At 54.2% G+C, this 20,275-nt stretch overlaps 1 protein-coding gene across 1 annotated transcript; it reads left to right on the top strand.

Annotated features, from left to right (window-relative positions):
- The first annotated feature begins 1,414 nt into the window (after positions 1-1,414).
- On the top strand, positions 1,415-10,144 carry TNNI1 (troponin I1, slow skeletal type). Its single transcript, XM_075528815.1, has 7 exons — positions 1,415-1,499; positions 2,598-2,639; positions 3,180-3,311; positions 5,086-5,175; positions 7,222-7,398; positions 8,885-9,010; positions 9,747-10,144. Exons 2-6 carry the CDS (start codon positions 2,631-2,633, stop codon positions 8,990-8,992), a joined length of 516 nt encoding a protein of 171 aa, XP_075384930.1. The 5' UTR covers positions 1,415-1,499; positions 2,598-2,630; the 3' UTR covers positions 8,993-9,010; positions 9,747-10,144.
- Positions 10,145-20,275: the final 10,131 nt, after the last annotated feature.

The raw sequence follows: 20,275 nt of genomic DNA, 5'->3' as shown, positions 1-20,275 counted from the left end.
TGGACTCCGCCCTCACGCCCCAATCTTCTTTTCCAGGAGATCCATCCAGGTCCCCCCAGGCGTCGGCACGCTTTCCCCGGAAAGGGCCAGATAGAGAATATTTTAGAATTTGCAGGTCGCCGGAGGTTTTCTGTCGCCTATGCGTTTACTTAAAAACAAAACCAGCTCTTTAAGCGGCGCCGCAGCAGCAGCCCTGCGTTACCGAGCGGAGGAATCCATGTGGTCTCTTGGCCGTCATGCTTACTGAAGCTGCTCTCCGGGCCTCGCTCTCGAGGCTCCGCTAAGTGGGTTTGAACCGACATCTTCAGGTTCATGGCCGAGTGCACGTTGCTGCCGTCATTCGTTGTCCAGAGTCCCCGTGAGTGGGCAGCGGCAGCTGGACAGCGATCGGCTCTTAATTAATTAATTAATTAATCTTAATTAATTAATAGTTTGGAAGCAAAACCAAGCAGAGTTGGCTGTCGTTTGCAAACCCCAGCTCCTCCCAGCTGCCTGGCAGAGCCACTTCGGTTCCTACGTAGCTTCTTGGCCTTGTGTTTGATTTCTCCCTGACGTGAAAGAGTGAGCCAATGGAACCGAATGGACACGCGTGTGGCCCACCTTGACCCTCGGGAGTCTGTTACCGCTGGTTTCTTCTTCCCTGCTGTCTCTGTCTCTCCCAGGCTGGGCTGCCGACAAAGCCCCCGGCCAGCCGGTTGGTGCTGGGGGGCGCAGGGTTGTCACGCCCATGCCTTAATGCTCCCTCTGTGTCCTCTAGGTGCTGCCGGACCCCACCATGCCGGAAGTGTAAGTAACCTGACCCACCACCTAGCCCCCGGGGAAGGCAAGCTTCTTTGCCCAGCCTCAGATCTGAGACCCTGTTCAGGGCACCCCCAACCCTGACACTATTCCCTGGGATGGGCCCAGTCCTGTGTGTGTGTGTGTGTGTGTGTGTGTGTGTGGTGTGTGTGTGTGTGTGGTGTGTGTGTGTGTGTGTGTGTGTGTGTGTGTGAGCACTCATGGTCTACCACACCACATGCAACCTCTGGGCAAACTCACACCTCGGGTTACCTGGGGAGACCTTTGGGGGCTTGCGTTTGGCAGTTTGTCTGCTTGTACGGACTGCGTGGGGTCGGGCCATGCCGTAACTCAGAGCCTGTAGAGGAACGAGACGTAGGGACTTGACCCACAGACCCAGAGATGGAACCGATGGCATCATGGAAACCTGACAAGCTGACCAAGCCCTGGCTCCTGCTACCCTGCTTGAATGGTCAATGACCAAGGATCTCTCAGTTTCCAAAAGCCAAAAGGGCTGTTGACTTTGTGTTCTATTTGCTGGAACCTGAAAATGTACCCCACCCCCCCACCCCCGGGCCACCGCCCCCATCACCCAGCCTGATTCCCTCCCAGTGCGACTCGCTCACCCCCATGCCCTACAGAGCTGGGCCCTGCGGCCTGCATCCTGCTCACTCTCTGTTCTTCTCTCCCACTTCCTGTGACCGACCGGCCTCTGAAGCGAGGTGAGTGACCGCTGGGTGTCCCTGTGCTGGGTGCCCCTCTGACTGGCGGACAGAGAGAGGGTGGGTGTCTGAGGAGAGGCGAGCACTTGGGGCAGGGATGCCCAGGGGCTGAGCAAATCCTGAGAAGAATAAAACCTTCCCACATAAACCACAGTTTTCTCTGAGGACTCTGCTTCCATCTGCGCTCTGCGCCCTGGCCGCGCTCAGAGTTGGTTTGCCGTTCACCACTCTTCCAGTTCTGGGGGGACTGATGAAGAGCTGGTCTGGTGGAGGGCAAGAGAGATGGCCAGTCTGCCGAGGGGTCCAGCAAAGAGGCATCTGTAAAGTCCCTCCAGCTCTCTGGACGCTGTGACCCTGGCCATCGTCCCACACATGCGGCAGCTTGACGTGGGCTGCTGAGAAGACCGCCTGTGCCTTCCAGGCAGGGCGCAGCAGGGAGGGTGCAGTAGGGGGTGGGGTGGGAGGTGGGGGTTAGCAGCAAACAGACCTTCTGTTTGTCTGCAGCCAGTGAGATTTCTGGCTGAGGCTCTTAGTAAAGGTCAGTTCAGCCCTTTCCCATCTGGTGGTGCAGGGGTTATGAGTTGGGTTATTAACCACAAGGTCAGCAGTTCAAAACCACCAGCTGCTTCTTGGGAGAAAGATGAGGCTTTCTGCTCCCATAAAGAGTCACATAGGGCAAGATATGACAAAATAATGATGTATAAATTACCAAGGGGGAGGGGGGAATGGGGAGGAAGGGGAAAAAAAAGAGGACCTGATGCAAAGGGCTTAAGTGGAGAGCAAATGCTTTGAGAATGATTGGGGCAGGGAATGTATGGATGTGCTTTATACAATTGATGTATGTATATGTATGGATTGTGATAAGAGTTGTATGAGTCCCCAATAAAATGCAAAAAAAAAGTCACAGGCTAGGAGACCCACAGAAGCAGTTCTTCCCTGCCCTATAGGGCTGTTTGACTCGGTGGCCGTGAGGGTGAGTTACTGATCTGAGGTCCAGTGAGGCTCCTGTGAGCTTGCTAAGTGGTGGGGGAAATCAGAATGCAGTGAGACATTTGCCTCACAGTGTGTAAGCCATGCCTCTCTTCTTCTTGCCCTCAGAGAAAATCCAAGATCACCGCCTCCCGCAAGCTCATGCTGAAGGTGAGATGGGGATGGCTTTGGGGGTGTGGGATGTCCATCAGGAGGTACAGGGGATGGAGGGTGGGCTCTGCCCAGGGAGTGGGGGGAGCACTGGAGGGTGAGTAGGAAGGAGGCTAGACCACCCATGCCAGGTTGGGGATGGAGCCAGCAGAAGGAACCTGGGGGTTACATGGAGCTAGTGCTCAGTGGGTGGGAACTCAGACCAGGGGTTCTGGTGCCTGCCTGGTGCCTTGCTCAGAAGAAGCAACTAGTTTTAGGGTGGGACTCCACTGGCAGTGGCTGAGGGACCCCTTAGGGGTCAACACAGACACCAAGTGGGAGAGAGGGCCACCAGGAGTTTATATCAGGCTTCAGGGGCTGTGGGATGTGGGGAGGGGTTACTCCGTGCCTGCGCCCACAGGTCCACAAATCCACACTCAGCCCAGGGCTTATCCCGGTGCCCTGTCCTGCCCAGTCTGGGCCCCGCCCTCCTCCTTCCCTGGTGTGGGGTGCTTCCCCCAGGAGCCCCAGGGCCCTGCTCACAGGCTGTGCCCTGCCCAGAGCCTGATGCTGGCCAAGGCCAAGGAGTGCTGGGAACAGGAGCACCAGGAGCGGGAGGCTGAGAAGGAGCGGTACCTGGCTGAGCGCATCCCCTCCCTGCAGACCCGAGGCCTGACGCTCAGTGCCCTCCAGGTGAGCCACGGGGTGGGCCTGAGGGGTGGGGGTGGGGCAGGCAGCTCCAGGGCCTAGGTGGCAGGAGCTAGGACTCACTTCGCTCAAGGCTTTGCAATTCAAAGGATGCTTGTCTGGGTTTGCGACTGCTGCTCTAACGGAGAGACCACAGGTCTCTGAGGAACTGATAGGTCCTTTCTCACAGTTAGGAGGCCAGAGGTTCAAAACCAATGCCCTGACCCAGTGGGAAGGCTTTCATTCGGGGGAAGGTCCTTGTCTCGGTCGAGTTCTGCTCTTTGGGGATGGTCCCCTGGCCTGGCCTCTGTCTCCCCTCCTCTGCGCACTTCTCTGTGTGGACTCTGCTCTTTGAAAGGAGATTGGTTTCCAACACAGCCTACCAGGGTGTGGTCTCCTTCACTAGCAGGGAAAACCCATTCCCAATGGGATTATAATCCCAGGGACTGGGGTTAGGGAGAAGTTCCAGCAGGACTGTGGGTCAAGCATTGGGCTGCTAACTACAAGGTCTGTGGTTCAGACCCACCAGCCGATCCAAGGAGAAGGAGGAAGCCGTCTTCTCCATAAAGATTTACAGCCTCAGAAAGCCTATGGAGCAGTCTACTCTGTCCTGTGGGGATGCTGTGAGTCAGAATCCACATGATGGGAGTGGGATAGAGGGTAAGAGGGGGGATGGGGGAGGGCAGGGGATACCATTCAGTTCTTCACAGTGCTCAATGGACCCCTCATTTAATCCCCCCAACAGCCTGTGAATGGGTGATGCTTGGTCCGACCTCACATGCACCAGCTGTGAGAGCCAGAGGGATGTAGACAGTTCCGTGGGGTGGGGACAGCTTCATCTCTGAGCAGTGCAATGGCACAGAGGACTTTGGAGGCCCCATTTCTCCAGAAACTTGCCTCTGTCCCTCCCCTGGTGTAGCGGTTGTACACCCTTGCCAGGGCTGCAATAGCAAGGTCAGCAGTTTGAAGCCACCAGCAGTCTCCGAAACTCAGAGGCAGCTCTGTTCTGTCCTGAAGGGCTGCTGAGAGTCGGCACTGACTCCACGGCAGTGGGTTTGGCTTTGGTTCGGTCTCTTCTCTGGCTAACCCTGGCGACATGGTGGGCTACATGTTGAGTGGCTAAATGCAAGGCCCGCAGTTTGAAACCAGGAGAGAGATGAGGCTCTCTGCTCCTGTGAAGTTTCAGATTCGTAAACCCACAGGCTCCTCTCTTCCCACAGGCTGGCTAGGAGTCAGAATTGACTCCATGGTGGCGAGTTTGCTTTTTTGGTTTTGTTTGGTTGGTTCCTTGGCTAGAGATAAGTCTTTGATGTTTCCGAGACACTGATCTCTGTTTAAATGCCAGTGGCCTCAGAGATGAGAGACTGGAAGGTAATGTACCAAAATGCTACCGACGACTGTTTTCAGGGTGTGGCATTACTAGTGGTTTTTATTTTACTATTTTTGCTTAATATAGTGTTCTCAAACCTTCCACATCTAACGTCTATTACTTTGATCAGAAATCTCCCCAAAGCCAAGCCCATTGCCAACGAGTCCACCAACTTTCTAAAGGGGAGGAAGCAGTACTACACCAAGAGAAGGAAAGAGACGGGTGACTTCTGTTGTGAGCCTGAGGCTGCTGTGCTTATCAGCTCCTTTCCAGAGCACAGGGCTGGAAAGGGGCTGGGGGTGGGGCTGGGGCAAGGACTGCAGGCTTGGAGGCAGAAGGAGCCTGAAGACTTTGCATTGTCTCCCCCCAACCCCTTCCCCTTCTCCTCTTCTGCTGGGTCAATGCTCCTAGGAGCTGTGCAGGGAGCTGCACGCCAAGGTGGAGGTGGTGGACGAGGAGCGCTATGACATCGAGGCCAAGTGCCTGCACAACACCAGGGAGGTGAGCTTGGGGCAGGAGGTGGGGAGAATAGATGATGTGGGCGGGCAGGTCAGCTGTGTGCTGGGTCCCCTCCTTCTGCTGTGCCAGGGAAGTGGCCACTCACCAGGGAGCTTTGTCATACCCCAGCAGCAGCACCACCACCACAATCAATACCACACCCTACCACTACCACCACCACCATCCCCACCAGCACCATCCCCACCATCCCCACCACCACCACCATCCCCACCAGCACCCCCACATCATCCCCACCATCACCAGCACCATCCCCACCACTACCACCACCACCATCCCCACCAGCACCAGCACCATCCCCACCACCACCACCATCCCCATCAGCACCAGCACCATCCCCACCATCCCCACCACCACCACCATCCCCATCAGCACCAGCACCATCCCCACTACCACCACCATCCCCACCACCACCAGCACCATCCCCACTACCACCAACACCCCCACATCATCCCCACCATCACCAGCACCATCCCCACCACTACCACCACCACCATCCTCACCAGTACCATCCCCACCAGCACCAGCACCACCACCACCACCCCACCACCAGCAGCAGCACCACCACCACAACCACTACCACCACCACTATCACCAGCACATCCCCACCAATACCAGCACCATCCCCACCATCCCCACCACCACCATCCCCACCAGCACCACCACCAGCACCACCACCAGTACCACCAGCACCACCACACCAGCAGCAGCAGCAGTAGCAGCACCACCACCACCACCATCACAACCACTACCATCACCACTATCACCAGCATCAACCATCCCCACCAACACTACCACCACCACCAGAACTAGCACACCACCACACCACAAGCAGCAGCAACAGTATCACTAGCACCACCACTATTACCACCAGTACCTCCAGCATCAGCACCACCACCACTACCAGAACCAGGTCACCACCACACCACCAGCACCAGCAGCAGCAGCAGCAGCAACAGTACCATCACCAGCACCAGCACCACCAGCACCAGCTCCGCTGCAACCACCCCGCCTTGCAGGACTGGAGCTGGGCTGAGAGAGCTTGCTCAGACAGATGAATGGCACAGACTTCCGCCCTCCATCCCTCCCTGCCATCTGGACGCTGCAGCCTAACAGGAGCACTCTCGTTATTCACCCACACAAATAACCACATGCCTGCTAATAACATCTTACCTCGGCACAGCGCTTTCATGTGCCTCGCCACTTTGATCCTCCCTGCACACCGTGCGCACCGTGTCCCTGATGAGCTGTGTGTTCCCCTTGAGCACACCGAGGCTCAGAGAGGCTAGGGAACCTGCTCTGGGTCCCACTGGGGGGCCTGCTTTTCGGACTTCCACTCCAGTCCCTTAGGAGTCCCGGTGATGTAGTGGATTACATGTTGGGCCGCTAACCTCTAGGTTAGTAGTTTGAATCCACCAGCGGCTCCGAGGGAGAAAGAGAGGGCTTGCTATTCCCAGAAAGAGTTACGGTCTTGGAAACTCACAGGGCCGTTCTCCCTGGTCTGATAGACTCGCTGTGAGTCAGGATGGACTGGTGGCAGTGACTTTGAGCTTACCCTCCCTCTCCCCTTGGGCAGGGAGCTGTATGGTCCAGTGGGCAGGGTGGGCCGAGCAGGGCTCCTGCTGTGGTCTTCTGCTGTGGCCATGAAGCGCCTATTTCCTATCAGGAACCATGATCTGAGAGATCACTGGTGTCCCCAGAATTCCCTCCAAAGACCTCACCCTGGAAATGCCCCCGGGGTGGGGCCTGGGGAGAATTGAGCCACTTGGCCGGCCAGACCAAGGCTGTGCCCAAATGGTGGCAAGCTCCAGAGGGGCTTCTGAGCCATGGGAGGGGCCGACCGCGGGGCTCCATCTCCACCGGGATCTGTTTGTTCAATTTCTGCAAGCACAAGGCTGTTGAAGGCCAGGGCTGGATGCGGGGACCCCCAAGGGCCTGCCCTGGAGGCTGGAGGGTTGGAGTTGCTGCTCCTGTGGCTGGCCCCTCCCCTGTGAGCCCTCATCCATCCTCCCCCCCCCCCACAACCGGCAGATTAAGGACCTGAAGCTGAAGGTGATGGACCTCCGAGGGAAGTTCAAGCGCCCGCCCCTGCGTCGGGTCCGCGTCTCCGCCGACGCCATGCTCCGGGCCCTGCTGGGCTCCAAGCACAAGGTGTCCATGGACCTGCGGGCCAACCTCAAGTCTGTGAAGAAGGAAGACACGGAGAAGGTGAGGGCCTTTCTCCTCAGAGCCCCTCTCCTCAGGCCTGCCAGCCCCGCCCTCTCCCCACCCCTGTCACCCCTCACAGAGCTGTGGGCAGGCACAGGAGCTGCTACTGGAGGCCAGTCATCCCTTTAGTCAGAACATTCTAGAAACCCCCCGGAGATAAAGTCTTATCACTCTGTATCACTCTGTCCTGGGAGACAGAGGACACGCTCTCTTCCCTAAGGAGATTCCCCTCCAAGGAGACCCTCAGACGGGGACATGAAGAAATCCCAACCCGGAAGGCAGGGAAGCGGGAAGGCAGTGTGTGGAGGTGGGGAGTCCAGGGGACTGTGGAGACCGCTGTCCTCTGCCACTACCCCGGAAGAAGACGACGCCTTCATAGGTGCACCTGAGCCCAGGAATGAGGGAACTCAGTCCCCTCTCAGTGGGTGACAAATCGCTCAACACAGGCTGAGCTCCTCGTGTAGATGTGCCCAGAGCGACGGGCCTGTGACCACCGTGGATAAGTAATGTGGTCTCTGATGTTTCAGAAGCGAAGCCTTGGGTCAGGCACTGTGACCTGGACAAGGAGCCAGTCAGTCGGGGCCGGCCTCTTGGGTGCACTGCAGAGCGGTAGCTCAGGGAGGTGGAGGGGCCATGGAGATGGGGTAGGGACGGGTCATGGTGCTCAGAGTGAGAACTTGCCCCGGAACCCAGTCATCATCCGGAACGGCCAACACCTGGACCACACAGCTTCCACTTTCTTCTGGGCTTCACCTCCACCCATGGCTGTCTGTCTGGACAAGTGCTGGGACCTCCTCAGATGGGTGGGCATCAGGAATTTCTAACTTTAGAAAAAGTTTAAAATATATATATATATATATATATATATATATATATATATATATATATATACCAAAATAAGAATGTGGGGGTGGAGCGGGGCTTAAAAACTTTGTAGCAAAGTCCCATTGTCTTTGAACTCTATTTTTCCACGACTTTTCCTGAAGCCCCTCCCATCGATACGGTCCCTGGGTGGTTGTTACAAAAGAGTTGCTCTTGACCTGGCAGTGGTGCCGCTGAAGAAAGGGCACTGTGAAGGAGCCGGGGACCTTCCACTCTAGAATACCTGGACTGCCCCAGTCGGAACTGAAGGACTGCGTGGCCAGAGACGCCAGACCACATGTCTGCGTGTAAAACCAGCTCCACGACTCTCCCTCTCCCTGCCGTGGAGTCCGTACCGACTCAGGGTGACCCTACCTGATGGGGGGAACTGCCCCTGGGGATGAACTCTATGGGGGTAGAAAGCCCCATCTTTCTCCCAGGAGTGGTTGGTGGTTTTGAACTGCAGACCTTACGGATCACAGCCCAACATGTAACCCCGACACCACCAGGGCTTCAGCCCCTGCCATGTGGCGCGCCGCCTTTAGGGAGAGGCAGCTTTTTTATCCCCTGGTTTCACTGGCGCTTGGGGACTGTGGGGTCTTATCTGCGTGCTGCCTGCCCGCAGGAGCGGCCTGTGGAGGTGGGCGACTGGCGGAAGAACGTGGAAGCCATGTCCGGGATGGAAGGCCGCAAGAAGATGTTCGACGCTGCCAAGTCTCCAACCTCACAGTAGAGCTGCTGCTTCTCCAAGGTCCATCCTGGGGCAAGGGTGGTGGGCCGTGCCCAGAGTGGTTTAGGGCAGAGAGCGGTGGGTCGGAGTTGGCACCAGACACCCCATCCTGGCTCCTGCACTGGGAAACGGTGGATGCTTCATTCCCAGTGGCGGCCCTGTGTTCCCTTCAGTGTCCAAGTGGCACAAACGGGTGATCACTGGAGTGCTCACTGAGAGGCTGGTGGTCTGAATCCCCCCAGAGGTGCCTTACAGGCCCGCCGGAGCCCATGGGGTTGCCATGAGTCGGCCTAGATCAGACGGCAATGGGCCCATTTTGGGAGACTGGCACCAGGCTTACTAAAGAGGGGGGTCGGTGGAAAAGAGGAAGGCCCTAGATGGGGCTCAGACACACCAACACTTGTGAGGAGGGAGCCAGACCAGGCAGGGCTTTGTTCTGTGGCATGTGAGGCTGCTACCAGCCGAGGGTGGGGTAGGGCAGAGAAGGGACTGGCCCTCATGAGATGAAAGGCAGGGGCTAGTAGGGAGGGGATAGGGCTTGGCGGGTGATGGGCTGGCAGGGCAGCAAAGGCACTGAGGTGGGGCCCCTCTTCGCAGGGGAGGAGATGGCTTGACCAGACAACTCGGAAGGTCAGCCAACTGGGTTCAGCAGGGTGCAGGAGCTCGGGTCCCTGCACCCAGGTGGGTGCTCTTGGTCAATCAGGATCTGTGAGCCCTGTGCCGGTCACTGATGGCGCCCTCCTCTTTGTCCCCACAGGCAGGCTTGCTGCCCCTCCGTTTCCCCCCTCCAACACTCCCCTCCCGCTTAATGCTCCTGTTTCCACCCCCACCCACCTGACTGTCCCATTGCTGGAGCACCCTCCCCGCTCCCTCCCAAGCTCCTCCCCTCCAGGCTGCCCTGCTGGACTCTGGAACTGACAGCCACCAGAGAGAGGAGAAATCCCAGCGTCTGAAGACCTCACCCTAGCAGCTTCTGGCTGTGGGGCCTCCTGAAACACCCTGTGGTGCGGTCCCCAGCGGAGGTGGCTGAGGGAGGCCCTGCTCCTTGAGCTGACCACGGTGTCCCTTCTCCGCCGCTGTGCATGCCAGAGCATCCACCAACCGAGACCCCTCCATTAAAACCCGGTTTTCTGGTCACTTCTGTTGCTCTGGCTGCGAGCACTCAGGAGGAAGGGAATTGGGGAGTCTGTGAAGAGAGGGTTTGCTGGGTCCCCAGCACTCTGACACGGCTGGGAGCCCAGGCCAGAAGAGGGGCCAAGGGCTCAGCTCCCCCCAGTCCCAGTCTCTACACCAGAGCATCCCCAACTGCCCCTCCCCAGACAGGAGGCTCAGCCCACCACAGCCCTGGTCCAAGACGGCTTCTCTGAAGACAGGCCAGCCAGCCCCAACTCAGGCCATCCAGATGGGCTGTCCCCTCCGAGGGAGCCACACGCCAGCCCCTCCCTTCCCTGGTGCTGTGAGTTAAGTGGCCAGATGCTAACTGCAATGTTGGTCGTTTGAACCCTCCAGCTGCTTTGTGGGAGAAAGATGAGGCTCCCGTAAAGATGGACGGGTTCAGAAACTCTGTATAGAGTCGCTGTGAGTCAGAAATGACTTGATGATAGTCGTTTTGGGTTTTGGGGTTCTTGCTTTGCAAACCTGGATCAGCTTTCCCCGGTGCCCACGGGATGTCCTTTGAGAGGCCAGGGCTCTTTCAACCCCTTACCCCATCTGGTCACCGTAGACAGCATAGCTATGGGACCCCAATCCAGTACGATGCACTGCAGTTCCAAGTCCTGACCACCAGGTGGCTCCTCCTTTGTCTGGACTTTTCTCCACATTCCCTGTGCCAGATCTCTCCACCCTTGTCCAGTGTCCCAATCCTTCCCCATCACCTCCTTGACTAGCCATGGCCCTGGACCTGACTCTTCCCCTAAGTTGGGGCAGCCAGATGGTTGGCCCTCCGTCCCACTGATGTATGTGAGGGGCTCAACTCTGCTGGGGTAGAGTGAGGGGGCTGGAGCCCTCCCACTCCCTGCAGAAACACACAAGGAGGGAGAGTGGCGTCTGAGGAACAGAGAGGAGAGCAAGGTGACTTTCAGTGTGATGGTGACTACCTGAGCTCAGTCTATAAGGAAGTGGCGGGTCCCAGCCCTGGACCCTCCCTTGACCTCTTGGTCTCCCAGCCCTGCACCCAGGAGAGGCTGAGCTTTCTTTACAGCCCCTTCCACCCCCCTGCTGTGTCCCCATTCTGCCCTCTGCTCCCAGTATGTTATCTGCAGTAAATACTATGGTGCAAAGTGCAGTTCCAGAGACTCCTCAGGGCATGGCCTGGCACCCTGGGTCATTCAGCCTGCCAACCCCTGCCAGGGACCATGGCAGGGGAGGACCAGGTAGCTGGATGTGACAGGGGAGGCAGGTTTCTTGCTATGAGAAGATCAGTGGGCAGAGAGGCAGTCATAGGCAAGAACACATCTCTACCATGCACACAAACCCTCAGGCACAGACATGCCTAGTACACACACACACACACACACACACACACACACACCTGGAGAACCTGACTGGGCCAGCCTATGCCACAGAGGATGAGGTTGGGCTTTGTGCTAGGCAGCCACAGACCACCCCTTCCCCCCTACTTTCTGACTCACAGGTTCCCTGGCTGGCTTGGGTCCTGTCCTTGCTCTGCCCCTTCCCCGCCCTTTTATAGAGCCTGGCCCCAGATTCCAAAGCTAAGTCTCAGTTCTGCCAGTGGACTATTAACCCAGGGCCTGGCTGATTGGGGTCTCCGCCCTGCCCTATAAGGGTGGGTGATCAGTCCTGGACCTGACTCAAAGCAAACACCTTGGCACAGAGAGGTGGGACAGGCTGAGAAGTCTCAGGGCGGTGGCACTCTGGGCACGGCCAGAAGGCCCCTCCAAGGTCTCTTGCAGGTCACCCTGCCCCTCCCTCTGCTTCTTGGCAGGACGGGACCTAATCCTTCTCCTGTGGGGATGGAACCAGAGCAGAGAGCTCAGAGGGATATGCCCGTGCCCACCCCCCCCACCCAACACACAAAAATCAAACCATTTTATTGGGAGCAAATACAGATATCATACCATTCTGTATTTCAATCACATCAAGCTTGCTAACACAATCAGTTTCAAAACACTTCCTTCTTGAACTCCTTGATATCAGCTCCCTTTTACCCCCCTCGCCCACCATACCCCCCCAGGAATCCTTATTCTACATGTTGTCTCTATAGGTTCATCCATCCTAGGGTTCATATACCAAAAACAACAATTCAAGAGGGCTACCCATGATGACAAAATACATCTGAGATGAACCCCAGTATGAAAAAATGAAACTAAACCAAACACAGAAAATGTTGAAAACCAGATCAGGCTCAATATGCATCAATCAGAGAATCAACTGACAAGGTTTTAACCTTCAAGTCTGGTTTGCCATTGTGATCTCCTCTTGTCATCTGCCCAATGCACTCTGCTGGATCACTGGTATCTTCCCATCCCTCCCTTATGGACAGAGGGACACCACTGGAGGCTTATTTACTCTGTGGATCTCACAAATGTATCTTGGGCTTCCACTGTCATCCATAGCCTTCTGCAAACCAGCAACTCACAAGTTAGGTTCAACCGTGCTTAGTATCAACTGCTCCTCCTTCGGCTTCGGGTTATATGATTCACAACCCTTCGGTCTTAATAGAAATGAGTGAACCTGAGTCGACTGGTCATTCACAGTTTTTTCATGATAGGGTCGCTTCTTTTCCAAAAAGGAATATGGAGCAGATGGCAGTGCCTTTTGTAAGAAAGAACTTCATGTGCTAATGCAGACTGCAAACACAGCGATTCCTTTGATTATTTTGTCATTTAAATGGATTGAATCCACGCACCACTACCGTTTACCAAGACCACAGAGAAAGTTTTCATACTGAATCTTATAGGAACTTAGTCCTTCAGATGCCACAAGGCCTGCATGTCCCCTCCTCCATTCAGGATGGTTTATTTTCCCACAGTGATATGGGCATCTAAAGATGTAAATATATTTATATACTAAGAAGGGGAAGTAGATCTAGGAACATATATTTATAGGTTGAGTATTAAGAAAACAGATGGACAGTGGGACCCTGCACAAGTACTCCCTCAACACAAGAACACTTTGTTCTAACACTTCGGCAGTCTGAGATGCTCACCTTCCTGGCACGATCTCTGAAGACAATGGGTACACAAGCAAATGTGGTGAAGAAAGCTGATGGTGCCCGGCTACCAAAAGATATAACACCTGAAGTCTTAAAGACCTGACCTGAAGATAAACAAGCAGCCATCTAGCTGAGAGACAACAAAACCCACATGGAAGAAGCACACCAGCCTGTTCCGACTGGATTGCTGAGGACAAAGTGGGTGCATAAGCAAAAGTGGTGAAGAAAGCTGATGGTGTCTGGTTATCAAATGATATAGCATCTGGGATCTTAAAGACTTGAAGATAAACAGTTGGCCATCTAGCTAAGAAACAATAAAGCCCCCATGGAAGAAGCACACCAGCCTACCCTGGCACAAACGCTGAAGACAAAGCAGGTGAATATGCAAATGCGGTGAAGAAAGCTGACAGTGCCCCACTGTCAAATTATATAGAATCTGGGGTCTTGTAGACTGGAAGATAAACAAGGGGCCATCTAACTGAGAAACAACAAAGCCCACATGGAAGAAGCACACCAGCCTATGAGATCACAAGGCGTTGAAGGGATCAGGTATCAGGCATCAAAGGCAAAATTTTTTAAAAATAAAATCATAGCATTGTGAATGAGGGAGAGTGCGGAGTGGGGACCCAGGACCCATCTGTGGGAAATTGGACATCTCCTTGCAGAAGGGCTGCGGGAAGGAGACAAGCCAGTCAGGGTGCAGTGTAGCAATGATGAAATATACAATTTTCCTTTAGTTCTTGAATACTTCCTGCCCCCACTATCATGATCCCAATTCTACCTTACATATCTGGCTGGACTGGTGGATGTTCACTGGCACAGATAGGAACTGGAAATACAGGGAATCCAGGCCCCTCAGGACCAGTGGAGAGAGAGGCGATATAGGGAGGGTGGAGGGAAGGTAAGGGAGAAAGGGGGAGCAGATGGCAAGGTCTACATATAACCTCCTCCCCAGGGGATGGACAGCAGAGAAGTGGGTGAGGGAGACGTTGGATGGTGTGAAATATGACAAAATAATAATAATTTATAAATTATCAAGGGTTCATGGGGTGGGGGCGGTGGGGAGGGAGGGGGAAAAAGAGGAGCTGATGCCAAGGGCTCAAGTAGAAAGCAGGTGTTTTGAGAATGATGATGGCAACATATATACGAATGTGCTGGACACAATTGATGTATGTATGCATTGTGATAAGAGTTGTATGAGCCCCTAATAAAATGATTATATAAAAAAATCAATCTAAAAAAAAGAATACTTTCTCTTGAAATAAAAAGAGCAGACTTAGCAACTTCAATGGCTCCTCACACACTCATTCTTCAGTAGACAGAGAAAACGAGACCCTGTTGGTGTCCTGGCTGTGCATTGGACTATGATGCTCATGGCCGGCAGTTCGAAACCACTAGCAACTCCTCGAGAGAGACCGGGGGTCGCTGTGAGCCAGTGTTGACTCAACGGCAGCTGAGTTTGGAGTTTTTGGAGAGAGGAATGCAAAACTATGGCAATTGTGGGAGGATTTTGAGGCACTGAGTGGAGGAGGGAGGAGGAGATCTTGGCGCCCAGTGCTCCTGCTCCTTAAGGGGGAGGGGGTGGATCCACACCCCAGGACTTGTGTTCCAGCTGCAGCCAGGATCAAGGTCTGGGATTGGAGGCCTGGCCTCTGATTTACAACACAACCTGCTGGGAGACACAGGGAGAACAGGGCTGGCAGTGTGGGCCAGGTACTGGACTCTGCTCTAACAGACTGGGCTAGGCATCGTGGTGGTGTCGGCTTGTAGCTGATCAAGTGGAGACAGAGAGAGGTTCTTTTCCATGGTGGCAGAGATAGTGAGTGGCGGAGCAATCTGTCTCAGCCCATAGACTACCATCCACTAGTTCAATCATAATGAATCATCATAATAATGTAATGCATTATCAGAATGATATCATTAGAGCCTTGCCATAAAACCCAAGAAATATAACCCCCTCCCAGGGGGACAGACAACAGAAAAGTGGGTGAAGGGAGACATCGGTCAGTGTAAGACATAAAAAAGTAATAGTAATTTATAAACTATCAAGGGTTCATGAAGAAGGGAGGGTGGGGAGGGAGGGGAGAAATGAAGAGCTGAAACAAGGGCTCACGTAGAAAGAAAATGCTTTGAAAACGATGATGCAACAAGTGTACAAATGTGCTCGACACAGATTTGGATGGATGGATGGATTGTGAAAACAGCTGTATGAGCCCCCAATAAAATGATTTTTTTAAAAAAAGAAACAACTCAGAAAAGGAGGATGATAAGGTTGTATGGAGAATATAATCAATGACATTAAATTGGTACATTTAAGAACTAAAAAAAGACAAAACCCGAGAAGTAAATACTGTTATCTCAGATTTACAGCTGAGGAGATGCGGACCTGCCGGAGAGTGGAGGTAACTTGTTCTAAGTGACACAGTCTGACCGCTGTGGACTGCAGAGTAGGGACCGGCATCAATAGGACCCAAGCGTGCCTCCAGCTGGCTCTGTAGTTTAGGTGCCCCACAGCCCCACTAAAGGGGGAAGCAGTCAAATGAGATGCAAATGACACCCAAAGGAGCCAAAGGGAGGGCTTTTGTCTGCAGCGCTTGAGATGGAGAGCTCCTGGGGACACACATCACTGAGAGGGCCCAAGCCATGCTCTGGAGCTGCCCCTCCCCTCCCCTCTCCTCAGTAGGGAAGACTTGGGGCAAGATGCCACCTGCTGCCACCCCCACTTGCCTCAGAATGTTCAGGAGGCCAGCTGCCATCAGCCCCCTCCCCATGCAGTGTTTTCACCTCCCTGGGGCAAGGACGCAGGCAGCTGAGCCCAGCTGTCTGTCTGTGTGAGCCCACCTAGCATGGGGTGATCCGGCAGGGCATCTGGGGCAAAAGTGCCCTGCTGGAGGTGGGAACCACGGTAAACATTAGCCACAATGGCCCCCCACGGCGTGAGGCAGCCTCTCACAGGCTAGGGCTGGGCAGCCAGGGGGGGCACTTTGTTCCAAGTGGGTGAGCAAGCTACCACAGCCATGCAGGCCTCTGGGTGCAGGGCAGACGGTAGGTAGCTTCCTCTCCTGACCCCACCCCATTTGTTCTGCCCTCAGCCACTCCCCTCTCCCAACCTCACTAGCCCCTGAGTCCTTGACTGGAGGTGAGGTCCAAGGGGGGTTTTGTTGCCCGAAAGACACATTGGTGTGCTGGACGGTGGGTTCCCTGAGGCCAAGGCTGAGCACCACGGAGCATATCACCCTAGGGCCTCTGGAGCTGAGCTCTGCCAGCAGCATTTGGAGGCTCTGAGAGGGAAAGTGACTTGCTCAAGGTCACAGACCTAGCTGTGCCTGGAGCCCAGTCCCCGAACTCTGTGCACCGAGAAAAGTGGATGTGGGCAGAGCTTTGGTCTCCCAGCCCAAGGCAGAGCCCTGGACCTGAGCAAGCCCCACCCCACCCCACCCCCCTACAGGCCTAGGTTCAGTAATTGGGCTCCAATGCCAACTGGACTCTGGCACGGACTGGCGCGGGCTGGGGAGCCAGGCCCTCTGCTCTGCGCTCAGCAGAGACATATGGCTCCTGGGAGCCGGGCACTAGTACAAGAGGTCCAACTCAGAGCCCACGAGGAGGAGGAGGAGGAGGAGTGTGTGTGTGTGTGTGTGTGTGTGTGTTTTCACAGCTGTCCATCCGAAGGTGTCAGTCTGGTGTATGTTGGGACGGGCAGTACACATACTTTCATGTCACTGAGTAGTGTCCCCTCTCAGTCCCTCCCAGGTGCTCTGCATCTGACCTGCCAGTGGCGACCCAAGTCCGAGAGCTTCATGGCAACACAAGGAAAGCGGGCCCGCTGCCCGAGATTTCCATAAAGCTCAACGAAAAGGGGCTGCCCTTTCTTTTAAACTCACACCTGACGTCATTGAATGCTGCCCGACAGACTCTTCTTCAGGCCAGTTTCCCACTGCCCCTCGCAGATTCCCCCTGTAGGTGCAGACTCTGCTGACGGAGTGCACAGGTGTGAACGTGACTACATCGGGGGGAGGAGACGATGGAGATGCTTGCTGTCCCTGGTCAGAACCAGGCCAGGGCTGACCAGCAAGCAGACCATCAATGGTTCATATTCAAGGTCAAGTCGAAGCTGAAGAAAATGAAACCAAGTCCATGAGAGCCACAGTGCTCCTTAGACGTGAGGGCGGCGAGACTGTCTCATGCACTTTGGACAGGTTATCAGAAGGGACCGGTCCCTGGAAAAGGCTACCATGCTTGGGGAAGTGGAGCGTTTGTGAAAAAGAGGCAGACCCTCCATGCGACGGACTGACCACAGTGGGCTCAGACTGAACAATTGCGAGGCTAACACAGCACAGGGCAGTGTGGCCCTCTGTTGTCCAGAGGGCCGTTATGGGACAGAGCTCAGGCAGCAAGTTCTGACCAGCAACATGGTAGACCTCAGGTCTCCATTTTTGTGTTAGAAAATGCTAATATCACCTACCCACCGATTTAATTTTTTCTTTCATTTTTTAATCAAAATAGCCTTTAAACATTTTAATTAATTAAAAAATAATTTTATTGGGGGCTTGTACAACTCTTATCACAATCCATACATACATCCATTGTCTTGAGCACATTGGTACATTTGTTGCCATCATCATTCTCAAAACATTTGCTTTCTGCTTGAGCCCTTGGTATCCGCTCCTCATTTTCACCCCCTAAAATAGCCTTTGCTCATAGGTGGATTAAAAAACAAAACAAACTCACTGCTGCAAAGTGGATGTTGACTCACAGTGACTCCATAGGCCAGGGCAGGACTGCCCTGTGAGTTTCTGAGACAGGAACTGTTTGCGAGGGTGAAAAGTCCTGTCTTTTCCCCAATGGCCCTGCTGGTAGTTTTGAACTGCTGACCTCATGGTTCACAGCCCAGCCAGTAACTACGATGCTACTAGGGTTCCTGGTGTGAGGAGAGTAGACAGGAATTTTATACAATGTTCTTATTTCACAAGAGAGCGTCAACTCCATTTTGTCTTTGTATTCAAACAATATGGTATCAGCCTGTATAAACCAGAAGCTAGGGCACCCCTGCCCTGGATTCTTCAGAACGAGAGGCTTAGTTTCCTTCTTTCTCTCCCCTTCCCTCACCAGTGCCAGGGGCCTGGCCCTCGCTTAACAGAGCCACAAGAATGGGTATAGAACTGAAGTGTCCGGGTCTGGCCTGGGGCTGGGGACTCCCTCCATCTCCCCTGTGGCCTGCAGAAGCAGAAGCTGCCCTTTAAGGCTTGCATGCAGGGGTTGTGTGTGGGGATTCCAGAGCCTAGATGTCTGCTCTGGGGCTCCTCCAGGGTGTGAGGAGAGAGGTGACCCTCCCCTTCCTGACAAGTGGCCGGGAAGACTTGAAGCCCCCCTGACCAGGGAGTTCCCGGATGTGGTGAACCCTGCTTATGTTTTCACATATGTGTCTTTTAAATAATTAGGAAATGAACACCCATATGACAACCGCTCGTTTCTTTATTGTGGTGTGCGTATATATATATATATAGACATGCTACAAATACATGTACATAAAAAATACTGCTGCCAGGGCTCCATTTCATGTATGCACAGGCTTATTTCAAAGGAACATGTTTAAACATGCCTCTGTAATGAGTAGATGACTGCAGATGAGTCCTCTCGGTCACGCACTTGGCTTTGTCTCCTTAGGGTGCCTTCAAAAGAAGGGATACTTAATAAAGAAGCACCGTGTGAAAACCAGACAGCTTGGAGGGTTTATCTTTCCAAGTATCTTTCAGCAAGCTGGAAGCTCATGAACACTGCTTTATGGCATGAACAATCACTAGGGGTGGGGTCTTCGGCTTCCTATGAGCCAGAGTCCAATCCAAGCACTGGTTTCTGAGGAATTCTGCTGGGCAGAGGTCAGAGTGGAAGGTCATGGTAACTGCTCTTTGGAATTCCCAAGGGGAATTTTGATGGAGTCTTTGACACAAGATGATTGTGGCCCTTATTCTGAAGAAATTTGAAGAAAGTTAAAAATCACATGGGTGATAAAAAGGGACCCCCCCCCACTCCCCCACAACAATACACCTGTTTATCCTTCAAGGGTAGCAAGGGGCGGGCTGTGAGAATTTGTTTGGAAACCTCACCCCATCCACCCCTTTAGATTTTTTTTTTTTTTTTGCCCCTTGAATTCAGAGAACAGGGAAAGGAGCCCAGTGGGAGTGCCTTGAGGGTATGATGCTCCAGCGCCGGCGGACCTGACGTGGGATAGTGGTAGACATCCAGGAACGCAGAGCTCTTTGGGGAAGGGTTCAAGCGATGGAAACAGCACTGGGAGGGGTGTCTAGACTGAGGAGGATCGAGTGAGAAACAGCCGCTTCTCATTTTGATGTTTTTGTTGAAGAAAAGTGCCTATGAATTTGCAGCAATACTTTTGACTTGCCCCTGCATGTGTCCCTGCGGCTCCATGACTGGACCCTGAGGGGCTTTCAGTCAAGAACCAGAGCCTGACCACCTACTGACTGTCCATGACATGTGCGATACAGCCCCGAGCATGGCGCCCGGCACACAGTGTCTAGTGATATACAGTGACTGCACCCCAGGAACTTTGGGGGCTCTACTCTACTGTGTGTATGTTGGATTCTTCCTTCCTCCCAGAGATGTCTGAACACTAGCCCCGCTTGGGGGGGAATTTATAATCATAGAGATTTGGGACTTTTCGAAACCTGACTGTCCCTGCCTTAGAAGACTACCTCCTTAATGCTCCCAGGTCACACTGGCTCCTGAGTAGAAAGCATGCTTCCTAATAGCATCGCAAAGAGACCAAAGCACGGGGAGTAGGTCAGAGCATGAGCGCCTTGCCTTTTCATTGGTCTGCACCTCCAGCGACCCTGAGCAGACACCGAAGCTGACCTTGCACTGTCCAACCTGCCAGGGGAGATAAGCTTCTCCGGGCTCAGCATCTGACCCTCCCTGTGCTTACCTGCGCCTGGTTCCTGGAGAGAAAGCACCTGACGGCACCAACCCAAATGGGCACTCTAGTTCAAAGTGCAGGACCAGAGAATAAACCGCCAAACGACTGGCAAGCGGGGAGTGTGCCTCTGAGAGGGCCGTGGGCGCTCCAAGTTTGCGGAACTGAGGCAAAGGCTCTCGAG

Source organism: Tenrec ecaudatus, chromosome 1, assembly GCF_050624435.1.
Source record: "Tenrec ecaudatus isolate mTenEca1 chromosome 1, mTenEca1.hap1, whole genome shotgun sequence".
In the NCBI taxonomy this organism is placed as follows: Eukaryota; Metazoa; Chordata; class Mammalia; order Afrosoricida; family Tenrecidae; genus Tenrec; species Tenrec ecaudatus.
This window is presented reverse-complemented; position numbering and strand designations above follow the sequence as displayed.

What these genes read in the sequence shown, in the direction of transcription:
- TNNI1 (XM_075528815.1), top strand. An exon ending in GCCTGCACAACACCAGGGAG is followed by an intron (nt 5,176 to 7,221) that starts GTGAGCTTGGGG and finishes CACAACCGGCAG; the next exon opens with ATTAAGGACCTGAAGCTGAA. An exon ending in AGAAGGAAGACACGGAGAAG is followed by an intron (nt 7,399 to 8,884) that starts GTGAGGGCCTTT and finishes GCCTGCCCGCAG; the next exon opens with GAGCGGCCTGTGGAGGTGGG.